Genomic DNA, 14,730 nt, shown 5'->3' on the forward strand with positions numbered 1-14,730 from the left:
CAATACACGATCAACATATTCAAAATGCCGGCATCTGTAGATTTTCTCAATACATGTTTCCTTAAAATATGATTTCCTGCCTTACTGAAAATAAAACAGCCTCACTGGAAAAAATTGGCTTTTATTTGCGCACAATGGCACCTTAGAAGAACATGAGAAGTCATTAAAGTAACACAATCAAATATTATCATCTTTGTGGAGTTAAACCTGGTCCACCCGCTTCTCCAAGATTCGACAAAGGCACAGGGTGAAAGAGTAGTGGAGGAGTGCTCACAGAGCTGTGCAGTTGTCAAGAAAACACCAATTTCCATTCAATAAATCTAACATCAACTATTTAATTAGGGCAACATAATTGGAGGTACTTGGTGGGCTTTTCAGTTCCACTTTCTCTGAGGGGTTTTAAATTAAATGAATGTAATTGCATGTGGCTTTTATTTCACAGGAGTTATGAATGGCCAGAATTAGATAATTAAAGCTACACATGGTTAAAGGAGCTAAAGGAACTCAGTAGTTCGATGTCCTGTTCCCTCCATAGATGCTGTCTGAACTGCTAAGTTCCTCCAGCCCCTTTGTGTGCTGCTCCAGACTTCCAGCCTCTGCAGTCTTGTGTCTCAATAATTAACTAGCACTTTGCAATATTAACTGTGAATGAAACACCCTCGGCATTATTTCTTGAAAATGTTAGTATATTATTGGAAAATCTACACCCTCATCGACCAATTGCAAGTTCCAGATTGATATGGAACAGAATAATTTCTACTTCAGTATCTTATACTGCTGCTGTAACTTGGCCATGTCAGTTTATGGGTATACCATTGTCTTTGGGTAAGAGGAGAGGTCTGTTTGGTACTTGGAACCTGAGACCCATAAACCCCTTTATAAGTTGTTTTAATTGTATTTTCAGAAGGGGAAAATGAGCTATTTATATAATAATGTGCCAGTAAAATTATCAATACCTGGTGGAACCTCAGCATCAAAACAAATAAACAGAAAGTTACTTTAGAAGGGGAAAAAATAAATTCGGGAGCTTCCTGTCCCTACATCAGAAAGTGGAGTTCGTTGCCAAGGGCTTTTTAGTCATTTTGTAAATGCAGTTACTCTCGTTAATATGAATGACCTCACTATTAAACTTCTCTGGCACCAGCACCTCGTGGAATTGGACTGAACCCTCTCTGTACTTTATATTGGAAGACAGGTAAATGACAGTGTTTGAGCCGCAGAGATCTTGAAGTGTCTGCAAAAGGAAAGGAAATTGCGATGGACTGTACACAATATCCGAGCCCAGGATGTAATCAAAATCATTTGGGTAGTTTTTCTGATCAGTCCCCCAAACCAGAGAGCTGACTTTTATCCGATGTCTGGAGCAGGGAGGAATATTAGCGGAGACATTGTACTCGATTTGCTTCAAGACGTATGGTTTGTCTGTTAGAGTGACATCTCCACCTGGAAAATAATATCAAAAATATTATTATTGATGGTGTTCTGTTATGATACTAATCAACTAACACTATCTCTATAGATGCTGCACATTTGTATTTTTCTCACTCGGCCGTTCAGAATGGATATCTCCAATATAAAGCAATATCATACCTTAAATTTAAATAATTGCCCAAGTAAATGGGAATTGTTAGCTGATGCCTACCAGTACGGTGAAAATGTCACTACTGACACTGATTATGGACATGCACAGCTATTGATCATGAAAGTGGCACAATTAATTTGATGCCCTCAGCTGAAAATGGGAAATTCATCTCTAGTTACTACTCCTGATAGTATAACATGTGAGAAACAGTCACAGTAGCCCCCTAAGACAATGATCACTTAGGACAGTGGATATGCAGTGGAAGGGTGACCAGACATGAGCAATGATTATGAGCGGATGCACAACTAGAGGTGTATGTCTGCGAAGCCAATAGAATATATTAATTTCAAGCACTGCGAATGAATTATAGGATCAGCTGCCATTAACATTCAAAGGTTCCATTTATTATCAAAGTATGTACCCATAAACAACTCTGAAATTCATCTTCTCAAGATAGCCAAGAAACTAGGAAAGAACGTGAAGGTCATTCAGAGAGAAACATCAAACCCAATTCCCGCATCCTAATCGTCAACCTACAACCCCTCACCCCGCACAAAACGCAAACAAGTACATCATCCCCAAAACTCCCTCCCGTCACCCAACAAAACTGAGAGGAACGGGCGTAAAACATGGAATACAAAAACCGCAAGTCTGGAAACGTCCACAGTCCATAAACGCGATACTCTAACCCATAACCCAGAATCACGGTACCGTCCTCCTTCTCGTCATTGCAGAGGGAGACACCACACGAGCGCAGAGACAGTGAGCCACAGAGCGACAGGCCGCTCAAAGACTCCTTCCTGGCAGTGACCTTAGGGAAGGCAGCTCGCTGGATTCGCCTGGATCTCGGAATCTTCCAGGCCATGAAGTATTCACTCTTCAGTGTACATAGATAAATACGGGCAGAGCAAAAGAAGCCAAAGGATTTTAAAAAAATATTAATAAGGCGGATGGGTAAAAACCTGTGGATATTGCTAGTATGGCCTTCCAGACTGCACTCGGTGACTCCACGGGTGACAGTATGCAAAATTAGGTGGATCGAATGCGATGTATTTACATAGAAAGGCAACTGGTGTAAAAGATAGAGCTATGGAAGACGACGTTACTCCCGATGATTCCCAGGAATTTCTGATGGTGCTTCAACTTTTCACTAACTCAGACGTTATCCAAGCTTTCTGATGACGCGAGTCATGTGATCCATTTAACAATATAATTGGACGTAAATTAAGCGAGTTGATATCACTGTGGGAGGATTATTTGAATGGGGAGGGCGTGGGCAGCAATTAAAGAAATTGAGACAATAAAGGAACTCTCCTCAGACAGTACATGCGAAAAGAGAAGCAGAGTTAACATTTCAGGTGATGTGACAACAAAACTAACGCAAGAATGATGGACAAGGATATTGCATTTAGAAGCTTAAAACTGAACTGGGAGAGAAATTTAACTATTACTAAAGGAAAGTTGGAATACGAATGGACAGAAGTCATACTACAATGGCTGGGATTGGACCTTTGAGAGGATGGAGCGGAATGGTTCCCGCTCCATTACGGTCACAACCCTCCCTACCATCGAGGACACCATCAAGAGGCGCTGCCTCAGAAGGCATCCATCACCGAGGACCTGCACCATCCGGGACATGTTCCATTCTCGTTACTACCATCAGGGAGGAGGTACGAGAGTCTGAAGGCCCACATACAATTCAAGAACTACTTCTCCCCATCAAATGTCCGAACAGTCCATAACATAATGAACACTGCCTCAGTATTCCTTTCGATTTGCACTGTTGTTTTAATAATTTATAGTAATTTCATCTCTTCGCAATGTACAGCTGTCGCAAAACAACAGACTTCGCTGCCAAATCTGATTCTACATCATAGTGGTTTAAAGGGCCAATTATTGGACAGCTTACAATTCATTACTATTGAATACAAAGATCAAGAGAGGAACTCTTTAGGGTATTAATAGTAAAACCAATATTTCAGACGGAAGAAATACCGAAAATTAAGAGGAAAAATATTTAAAATGATTCTTGAAAAGAATATAGTGTCAAGCCGTATTTCCCTGCCCTCGTGATAGAACCTAGTGCTCATTACATGGGGGGTTAAGTGCAATGGCGATCCGGGGGATACTACTGTCGAGAATGCCACCAGGGCCGATAATTAGCTCCTCTCTTGTTGGGGGTGGTCATTGCTTACACTTGTAGGCCGTGCCTGATCAGCAGATTATTGCCAGGGTGAACGGTGAATAAACTGATTTACACTGCAAATGGTACCCATTATAACAAGTAGCAAGAAACACGACCGTGTGTCACAACCGTGGATTTGGCGGCGCAGCAAATAACGGCCATTGCGCACGAGTATGCACGCGTCAGCTAATTATTTCATTGCGACGGTATTTAACTCCATTCGTTTCTTTGTAGTGCTGGTCGAGACTTGAACACAGCAACGTTTCGCTGCCTGTCTGAGAAATTGGACTGTCGATCAACCCGACTGAAGACTAGCGATGTTTGTTTTATATTTAGTTATTCATTTCAGCGTCAGTGTTCCCATTAATGGCCCTGTTTGCCTAGCGTTTACTGATTTCTCTTCCCTCTAACTTTGTTCGCATTGAAGTCTGAACTATCGACTGCTTGAGTGTCTCTCGCTCCGGACTTGTATCATATCTGAACATAGTGACACTAAGTTAATTTTCGCCACGCTCAAAGAGTTGAACACACAAAATGCTGGCGGAACTTAGCAGGCCAGACAGCATCAATGGAGAAGAGTAAAGTCGACATTTTGGGCCGAGACCCTTCATGGTGGGGGGACGAGATGAAGAGTCAATGTAAGAAAGCGGGGGGGGGGGCGGAGGAGAACCACAAGATAATCGCTGAAACCAGCTGGTGGCGGGGGGGTGGTGAAGTAAAGAGCTGGGAAGTTGATTGGGGCAAGAGATACAGGGCTGGAGAAGGGGGAATCTGACAGACAACAGCCCATGGAAGAAAGAAAAGGGGGAAGAGAACCAGAGGGAGGTGATAAGGTGAGAGGGAATGGTGAGGGGGCATCGCCAGAAATTCGAGAAATGTATGTTCATGCCATCAGGTTGGAGGCTACCCAGACAGAATAGGTGTTGCTCCTCCTACCCGAGTACTCGCATTGTGACAGTAGAGGCCATCGACGGACAAGTCGGACTGGGAAGTGGGATTAAAATGGGTGGTCACTGGGAGATCCACTTTTAAACAAAGTTTAAACGTCAATAGGAAGAATGAACGTACCCAGCAACGTCGCAAAAATCCCCACGATTCCGCTTCCAGAACCAAGTTCAAGCAGCTTCTTCCCGGTAAAATTCATCTTCTCGGCCTCAAAATACCGACAAAGAGCAAGGCCCTGAGAAAAGAGATAAAATGCGTTTCTACACCACTTTCGGAGCAGAAGACGATGTGAAAAGGTGGGAATAGGATGGTGGTAGGGTATGTGCGGAGACTCGTGTGAGAAGCCTTCAGAATTCTGCAGAAAAGTTGATTTAATGGAATTGGGGCGTTGAGAAATGAAGGAGACGCAGGAAATGCAATGGAAATCCAGGAACTTACTATTAATTCGATTCAACTTTTATAGCTTTGTTCAGAGAACGGTTTGAAAGTCAGAGCGAAATGATCAAGGACTGTAATGTACTGCATTGACAGCTTGGGGCAACGGTGGAAACGTGAGGCGAAGGGTAGGGTCGAAACAGGGGTCAATTCACCTGAAGATATCAGAAGGAAACAAAGAATTTCACTGGTGAACAGCACGTTGAACGTTTTGTGCTGCTGAAATATAAAAAGTTGTTTTGAAGAGCAGGCGGTAACTTGTGGCAAGCTTCTCTCACTCACACACTTGTCGTCTTATCGTTATATTTAACTTACAACACTACAGAAGTAGGGTTATCATATGACTTGCAGACAAAATTGATTCATCGGTGTATGCAAATACCGAACCCATTTGTTACCTGGCTTTACGTTGCCACTGGGCGTTATGTAGCTCGTGGTATGAGAGACTTAGCTGGTGAAGAATCCTCTTGTCTCAGTTAGTAGGAACGCGAATCAAACTCCACTAAATGATTCCAGATTGTAACTCGCTGAGTCTGATTCTCTGGCCAAAGTTGGTTCTCTACTATCAATGAAGGCGTTGGTTGGCCCACTCACAGAGGACTATGGAATTCCCTCAGCCCGTGTTCGTTTCTGCGTTTTTCTCACAAGGATTTCCCCGGTCTTTCATCCAACACGTTTACAACTCAGAACTACTTGCGGTTCGAGGAGAATTTTGTAGGTCGTCTCAACTTGTAAGGCTTCATGTTTGGGAAATATTTATTTGTTCGGTACCAAACGGGAGCTGTGTTTGTTTTGCTTATTATCTTTACACCGTGCCATGCAGTCGGAATCCCGCCCCTCCTCCCCCCCCCCCCCCCATAATCATTTGTGATTTATCCGTACCCATACATTCCGGTCTTAACTGTTTTCCTCCGCATCTCGGTAAATGGCTATTTATCATGCTTACAAGGTTTAAACTCCAGCCCAACGAGTACCTTTAACTGATCCTACCCCTATTTTATTCTCACCCTCAACCACCTAACACTGGAAATCAGTTACCAATAGGGAAGGTTTAGAGGAATGTGGACCAAACTCGGGTCATTAGAACATGAGATGTTGGAGCAGAATTTTGGGCCACGTGAGGAATCACGTCACGTAATGTCCACTCAATCTTCTACGTTCTAGGGAATAAAGCCGTAACCTATTCAATCTTTCCCTATAAATCAGGTCCTCAGATCCTGGCAATATCCTTGTAAATTTTCTCTGCACTTTCAATCGTATTAATCTTTCCTGTCGGCATTAAAACGACATTTGCACGGATGCATGGATAGAAAATGTTGAGGGATATGGGTCAAAAGAGACTGGCTTGGAAAGCGGACATGAACGAGTTGTACTGAAGGGCTTTGTGTGTCAGGATTTATCTCAGCCAAAATAGATTGATGAGGTTATCAGACTTACAGGACTCCAGACATAAGCAGAAACGCCCAAAGAAGATTCCTTAAATAAGCTAATCTTCACAGTATGTCCGTCAAATTCGTATTCTTTCTCCTCCAGCGACATGCTGCTAACTGCGGTACCGGACAGGTTAGCGGACCAGGAAGAAGGGGACGCCTCTCAGTTTAAAGTTCACGAGTCTGATCCCGGAGTTTACCTAAGACTGAAGGAGAGCAGGGGGTAATTTAACTGTGTTAAATCACAGGATAGCGGCGGCACGGTAGCGTGTTGGATAGCAGGCGACCCGGGTGCAATTCCCGCCGCTGTCTATTAAGGAGTTTGTAGCTTCTCCCCAAGACCACGCGGGTTTCCTCCGGGTGCTCCGGATTCCTCAGAGTCCAAAGACCTACCGGTTGTTAGGTTAATTGTCCCGTGGTTAGGCTAGGATTAAATCGGGGGGTTGCTGGGCGGCTTGTCTTAAAGGACTGGAAGGTCCTATTCTGTGCAGTATCTATCTGAGTAGATAAATAAATAGATGAATAACTACTGTAAAGTACTGTATAATGGATTACACTTAAAATATATTTAATCACTGATTCAGCGTGACCCCAGTATTGTCTTAAAGTCAAGTCAACTTTTATTGTCATTTCGACCATATCTGCTGGTACAGTGCATAGTAAAAATGAGACATTTTTCAGGACCATGGTTTACATGACAGTACAAAAAACTAGACTGAACTACGTAATTTAAAAAACAAAGCTATACTAGACTATAGACCTATACTGGACTGCATAAAGTGCACAAAAACAGTACCGGCATTACAATAAATAATACAGGACAGTAGGGCAGTAAGGTGTCAGTCCAGGCTCTGGGTATTGAGGAGTCTGATAGCTTGGGGGAAGAAACTGTTACATAGTCTGGTCGTGAGAGCCTGAATGCTTCAGTGCCTTTTCCCAGACGGCAGGAGGGAGAAGAGATTGTATGAGGGGTGCGTGTGGTCCTTCATAATGCTGTTTGCTTTGTGGATGCAGCGTGTAGTGTAAATGTCCGTGATGCCAGGAAGAGAGACCCCGATGGTCTTCTCAGCTGACCTCATTATCCGCTGCAGGGTCTTGCGATCCGAGATGGTGCAATTTCCGAACCAGGCAGTGATGCAGCTGCTCAGGATGCTCTCAATACAACCCCTGTAGAATGTGATGAGGATGGGGGGTGGGAGTTGGACTTTCCTCAGCCTCCGCAGGAAGTAGAGACGTCGCTGGGCTTTCTTTGCTATGGAACTAGTATTGAGGGACCAGGTGAGATTCTCCGTCAGGTGAACACCAAGAAATTTGGTGCTCTTAACGATCTCTACCGAGGAGCCGTCGATGTTCAGCGGGGAGTGGTCGCTCCGTGCCCTCCTGAAGTCAACCGCGGGAAATGCCGATTCCTGCTGAATTCCCGGTTGACAACGAAAACATTCCGGAGACAGGAGGCGTAGTCCACGGATCCAAAGCAAAGGCGAAATAGAATAAATAAACAATTATCGAGAACACGAGATGTAGAGTCCTTGAAAGTGAATCTTTTGGTTGTGGGGACATTTCAATGATGGGGCAAGTTATCCCCTTGTTTAAGAGCATGGTGGTTGAGGGGTATTAACTGTTCCTGAACCTGGCGGTGAGAGTCTGAGGCTCTTGTAACTTACTCCTGACGGCAGAAGAGAGCTTGACCTCGGTGGTGGAGGGTGGATCCTGATTTCCTGCGACAGCGTTTCAAGTAGATGTGCTCAACGGTGGGAAGGCTTTTACCTGTGATGGACCGGCCCGTGTCCGGTTTTTTGTGGGATTTCCCGATCAAGGGTATGGTGTTTCCATACCAGGCTGTGATGCAGTCAGTCAATATTCTCGCCACTACTTATCTATACAAGTTTGTCAAAGTTTTGGATGCAATGCCAAATTGCCGCAAACTCCTCAGGAAGCAGAGGCGCTGCCGTGCTTACTCCATAATTGCACGTACGTGCTGAGCCCAGGGCAGGTCCTTCGGAATGATAACACCGAGGAATTTAAAATTGCTGACCCTCTCCACCTCTGATCCTCCGATGAGGACTGGATTATTTTGCGAGGTTGGCGATGAGATGTATCGACTCGTTTCTGAGAAGCGGCTTAGATCCGCTCCATTTTGCCGACTGGAGCATAATGTCCACAGCAGATGTCAAAATTCCCTTCGTTTGATCATTAAACCCACGATGAAGATCCAGGCAGCCAATTTGCCGCGCTTAGGATACATCCTGCACGCAGACCGACCGGACATTGGGACACCAATTCTCAGAGCTTCTTTGAGGATAACGGTTGGATCCAACCCGCAGCAAGAAGAGCAGCAGAAGCTCAGGAACACGCCGCCCAGCGGTTGCTCTCCCTGCCGCAAAATTATCAGAATGTAATTATCAGCCTTTATATTAAAAAATTAAGGAAGATGTGGCAAGATGGAACCCGATTCCTTTTTTCGGTCTCAATTTGAGGATCGAGTCTATTAAAATGAATATACTGCCCAGACTGTTATATCTCTTTCAGACCCTACCAATAGAGATTAATCAAAATCAATTCAATGAATGGAACAAGATGCTATCAAGGTATATTTGGCAGGGTAAAAGGCCGAGAGTTCGTCTCAAAACTTTGCAATTAGCAAAGGAAATGGGGGGATGGGGCCTACCTTCTCTTAGAGATTATTATTTTGCAGCACAGTTGAGAGCTGTGATATGTTGGTGCAACCCATCATATGGCGCTCAATGGAAAACATTGAGGAGCGGGTACTTCCCATCCCCATACAAGCAATTTTGGCTGATAACAACCTGCAAAGGTACATAAATACTATTGATAACCCATGGGTAAAATTGACTCTTAAAATATAGAAAACTACTATAAAAGAATATCATCTAGAGGGAGATATTGCAATTCTTAAATGGTGTGCATATGACTCGGATTTTACACCAAATAAATTGGATGCTAGATTTAAGGACTGGACAGCTAAAGGAATAACAGTTCTTTGCAACATAATGAAAGAAGGAACACTGTTCAGTTTTGAAATGCTTAAAGAGAAACACATTAGAAAAACAAGATTTTTATCAGTATTTACAGATGTGACAATATGTTAATAAGATGCTTAAAAATGTAACCAAGGCAAATACATGCTTGATAGAGCTATTTAGAAAAGCATTTAATTCAGATAATGGTAGTAAAATCATTTCAAGTTTGTATAAGGGGTTGTCAAATCTTAAAACACACTCGACTTCATACATTAAAACGAAATGGGAGAAGGAGGAATAATTGTATCTGAGGAAGAATGGACAACAATATGGAGATATCAATGGAAGTGTACCAGTTCACAGAAATGGAGGGAGTCTGGATGGAAAAACTTGATAAGATATTTTATTACACACTCTCAGAAATCCCATTATGATAGTAACCTCCCTGTTTACTGGAGAAATTGTGGGAATCAAAATGCAAATCATTATCATTTTTTTGGGGACTGACCTGTTATCAAAAACTATTGGAGGGGGAATACACAATGCCCTACAAGACATCTTTAAATGTGAAATACCTTTAGAGAGTAGGGCCATATATTTTGGATATATACCTCAAGAATGATTGGAGAGAGATAAATATTTAATGAATATACTGTTGGTGGCTGGTAAAAAAGACTCTTACTAGGAAATGGTTTATCACAGGGGAGCCCAACTTTAAATACATGGATGGAGATTACAATGGATATTTACAAAATGGAGAAGATAACAGCATCTGTTAATCATAAGCTGGAACAATTTGTTTCATACTGGGAAGAATGGTTTAACTACATAATGCCTCATAGGCCTGATTTTATTCTCACAAATCAATGAATCTGTTGTAAAAAAAAAGATCACTCCCTACTTGTACATAGTTCTTTCCTTTTACTTGTTTTTTCTTTCCACTCTTTTCTACAAGTGTATACTTCAGATAAATACTTTGTGGAGATTTGTGATATATGATTATGTGATATACATGTACAATGTCTGAAATACATCTTATGGAAATGTTTGTTTGATGAACTTCAATAAAAAAATAAATTACAAAAAAATGAAAAGTACTTTTCAAAGTGTTTTGGTGAATTGCTGCTGTGCTTCCTGTAGATAGTCCACGTAGTCTGAACTGTGTGTTGATGGGCTAATTGGGGGTGGGGGGGGGTTGAAGGAAGAACCAACTCATTGTGTTTCCAAGTCTACGACTCTGATTCTGAACAAAATGATGGAAAAGCTGTGAAATGCAGAGCTAAAGGTAATGCTTAGCGGATCTTGTGGTGGTAATGAGAGAAAATTCAAGTCAGTAACACAGAGATGATGTGCAGCAGAATTGATTTGTTCCGATTTTTTTTAAATATAAAGGAAATTATGTGACGTTGTTGCTCTTGATATCGAGTCTGGAAGATTGAGAAGTGCCTAAACAGATGATCTTTCATCGGGCTTAATTACAACAGTGCACGAAGCCACCGATCGATGGAGCCGAGTGGGAGTTGGATGAAGTGACAGGTGACAGTCAACTCCGAGTCTGCCCTTCAGGTAGAGGGCAGGTGTTCTACAAAGTATAAAATTTTTAGTATAAGTAGATCACCACATCACCTGAAAAGACCGTTTGGGTCTCCAGCTGGTGGGAAAGGCTGGGTGGAATATCTCTTCAGGCTCCCAGTTCCACCTTTTCACTTCACCCTTGCTTCTGTGACGAGCTCTTCCACCTGTGCAGGGCGCGGGAGGGCACTGGCCTCACGTTTGTTTTTGCGCACCTGAAATGGTTAATTGCTGATTAACGATGGTTAATCATTTGAGTTTCTCGTGCTTTTTCCTCAAACGACTCGCTCTTTGTAATGTGGTCTCCAGGTACCTTGTTTAAGCTTATTAAATTTATTTTCATAGGGTCGGTTATTTAAGCGGATGCTCGGTTAGCACTAATCGCAGGGTCCTAGTTTTGCCGATCCAGCAATATCTTTTTGGAATTATGAAAAACTAATTACCGTCTCTACACTGGAGTCCGTCGTTCCTCCGTATTTGGGTTCTAATATTGCCAGCGACCAGATAAATAAACAGCATATAGAACAACAGAGGACACGATATTAAACTAATCCCATCAACCTGCGGATGATCTATTTCCCTTTATTCCTTGTGTGTGTCTAAATGTTTAAGTGTTATGGTACCCGTTTCTGCCATGAACTTTGGCAGTGTGTTCCAGGAGTCTAACAACTTGAACTATAAAGAAAAAAAAATGTCTCAAACTTCGGTTACCACCCCCCCCCCCCCATCTTCCAATCTTGTACCTGAACATCGAATGGCACATGTACCAACATACTGAAGATATTAGCTTTTCATTACATCCACACAGATCATGTGAAAAGCAATAACAGAATATTTTGTTAGAGGAACCGCAGACAGACAAAAAGGTGCAAGAAACATGAGGTAGATTGAGGTAATTGAAAATGAGTTTCTACTTTAATGTCTTGAAGAGCCATATAACAGCGGGATTAATGCTTTGGTGTCTGGCATTTAACATTTCCATCTGGGAAGACTCAGACTACCTTTACCTACACTCAATTTTATATACTTCTAGTGAAAACAATCGACATGTTTCCAACCTCTCCTTGTAGGCAATGCATGCTAATCCTGGCAAACTCCTCCGCCGTCTCCAAAGCCTCCAGTAACGCTGCAGCCTGAATAACCTACAATGCTGCATGTGTGGCCATATCAAAGTTCTGCATATGCTATGTCACCTCTTTATCAACTTGTGTTGCCACCTTCAGGAACCTATGGACGAGCACCAGCGATCCTCTGTTCTAAGACCCGTGCCACTTATTCTGCTCTTGCATATGACCTAAACCGAGCACCTAGGATTAAATTCCATCTACCATTTCGCCACCCAAATTTCAAAACGATCCATATCCTGCTCTATTCTTTGACAGTCTTCTTCGCTGTGCATTGCTCCACTAATTTTCATATCATATACGACCTTACGAATTAGACCACCTGCATCTTTATGCAAAGCATTAATATGTATTGTAGGCTGTAGAGGTCCCAGCACTGAGCCTTATGAAACGCCATTAGTTCTCCACCCTGTCTTCTGTGACCTCGTTAATTTTGGATTCAACGTACCAACTCAATTTTTGGGGGAACTTGTTGAATGTTTTACTGAAGTCTAAAACACGGGAGAACGACAGGGAGCAGTTGGGACGCCCGGTAGCCAACCATATTGAAGAACTCCCCGAGACAACAAACCGGAAATGGAAAAATCATTTTTTAAAATCGCGTCTCAATCATATGAAAGTGGTCAAACATTACATCGTTGATGGAATTGCTAAAAGCTGAAATAAGAATCATTCGTTTCCAATCTTTAGTAGCAAACTCAACAATGATGTATTAAACAAATTTGCTTAATTAAAAGTAAAATGCAACTGTTAAATGCAATTATGTCAACTGCTGTAACTTCAAACAATATAACCAATAAATTATTTTTCTTAATTATTATGGCATTAATATCCACCAGTGGTGTAGCGCAGTATGTTTCATAGATACTAATAAAAAATTAAAAATCATGAATATATATAATGTTCCTAACGTTGTAATTATTGTAATGATTAAAACTCTATAAAAGTAACAAAAATTTTGGAATATCATTTGTGACAAGATTGTGTCAATATCCTCGGTACAGGGCAATTAAAGTTGAGTTTCCAGCAAGAAATTCAAGGGAAAGACGCAAAACTTACTCAAAGACGTATCCGTGTAACTGCAGTGAACTTTAATTCGCTGCTTGTTTCAGCCCACGTTCCTCTCACATCGATCCGCCGCGCAGTGGAGCGCGAGGCTGGTTTTAACCTATCAAAATCTCGCCGGAGTGGAGAAGATTTATCGCAAGTTATCAGTTGAAGGACGATTGGGAGGAGTCTTTAACTGGCAGAACAAGTTCACGAGTTGGTTTTGGTTGGCGGGCACGTTTTCTCTGAGCTGCGAGCAACTGAAATTCTCGTGCTCACATAGTCTGTATTGCCATGTTTCATTAAAGAGCCGAGCAGTTTTCAGACCGTGTAAAAGAAAATATTCCTGTTCAGTACAATAGTTGGTCCGCGCAGCTGTAAACAAAAATAAGAGGGAATGTTAGCTGGTTGGATCCAACCGTTATCCTCAAAGAAGCTCTGAAAATTGGTGTCCCAATGTCCGGTCGGTCTGCGTGCAGGATGTATCTTAAGCGCGGCAAATTGGCTGCCTGGATCTTCATCGTGGGGTTTAATAATCAAATGAAGGGAATTTTAAAGTAGGAGGAATGGAAAGAGGGTATGGATCGCGTGGAAGATGGTTATAAATGGCCAGCCTTTTACACGCATGAAGAACAAAAGAAAGCGCAAGCGCTGGAAATTTGAAATTAAAACGTTGGAAATGTTCAGCAGGTCAGACAGTGTCCCTGAGGAAAGGAACGGGCTCGATGGCCGTTTACTGCAATTGAGATCTTTCACAGATCTGAAGAAAAGCTATGGACCTGAAACACTAACCGTGTTTCTGTCCTGGCAGACACTGCCTGGTCTGCTGAAGACTTCCAATAGACTCTACGTGCTTTTATGACCAATACCAGACTCGGTTCATTATCGAGTGTATTGAGGAGATTGAAAAGTGTGTTAACAATTAGCTTCCAATAAAACGGTAAAGGCAATCTCCCTGCATCATATAAAATTGGAAGGGGGTTTCCCCAGTTGGATAGTCTAAAGCAGGCTTTCTTTAAGATTGTGATTAGGATAAACTTCATCACTTTCCTATTTGTTGTATGCCAGCAGTGGTTGATGGTCATTAAGTATACTCAAGAAGGTTGGACTGTGGGAGCGTTAAGAGAGCATGTCGATCTACTTGACAACGGGGAGCTTGGATCTTAAAGATTAGTGCAACAGTATTGGGAGCGCACTCCCGTTCGTATTTGCACTTTTAAGGTACACTGTGCTGTAAGAAAAAGGACATAAAGTAGCCCTTTGTAAATCATTTTGATGGGAAAGTGCAACGTGGATCATTCGTGGCCTTGCGAGTCCTCGGAACTGCTAGACAGGGATTTTCCAGCGGTGAGGCTACTGATGCAGCAAAAAAGCAGCAAGTATGCACAAAGCAAATCGCCAGCGATAAACAATGGATGAGGTTTTGATT

General features: G+C 42.4%; 1 protein-coding gene across 1 annotated transcript; it reads right to left on the bottom strand.

Annotated features, from left to right (window-relative positions):
* Nucleotides 1-105: 105 nt before the first annotated feature.
* Nucleotides 106-13,448, bottom strand: LOC140723533 (EEF1A lysine methyltransferase 3-like). The gene is made up of 4 exons (XM_073038106.1): nucleotides 13,314-13,448; nucleotides 6,585-6,783; nucleotides 4,836-4,947; nucleotides 106-1,443 (listed from the first exon to the last, which is right to left on the bottom strand). Exons 2-4 carry the CDS (start codon nucleotides 6,684-6,686, stop codon nucleotides 1,043-1,045), a joined length of 615 nt encoding a protein of 204 aa, XP_072894207.1. The 5' UTR covers nucleotides 6,687-6,783; nucleotides 13,314-13,448; the 3' UTR covers nucleotides 106-1,042.
* Between the last annotated feature and the right edge of the window lie 1,282 nt (nucleotides 13,449-14,730).

The sequence above is a fragment of the Hemitrygon akajei genome, chromosome 3 (genome assembly GCF_048418815.1).
Source record: "Hemitrygon akajei chromosome 3, sHemAka1.3, whole genome shotgun sequence".
In the NCBI taxonomy this organism is placed as follows: domain Eukaryota; kingdom Metazoa; phylum Chordata; class Chondrichthyes; order Myliobatiformes; family Dasyatidae; genus Hemitrygon; species Hemitrygon akajei.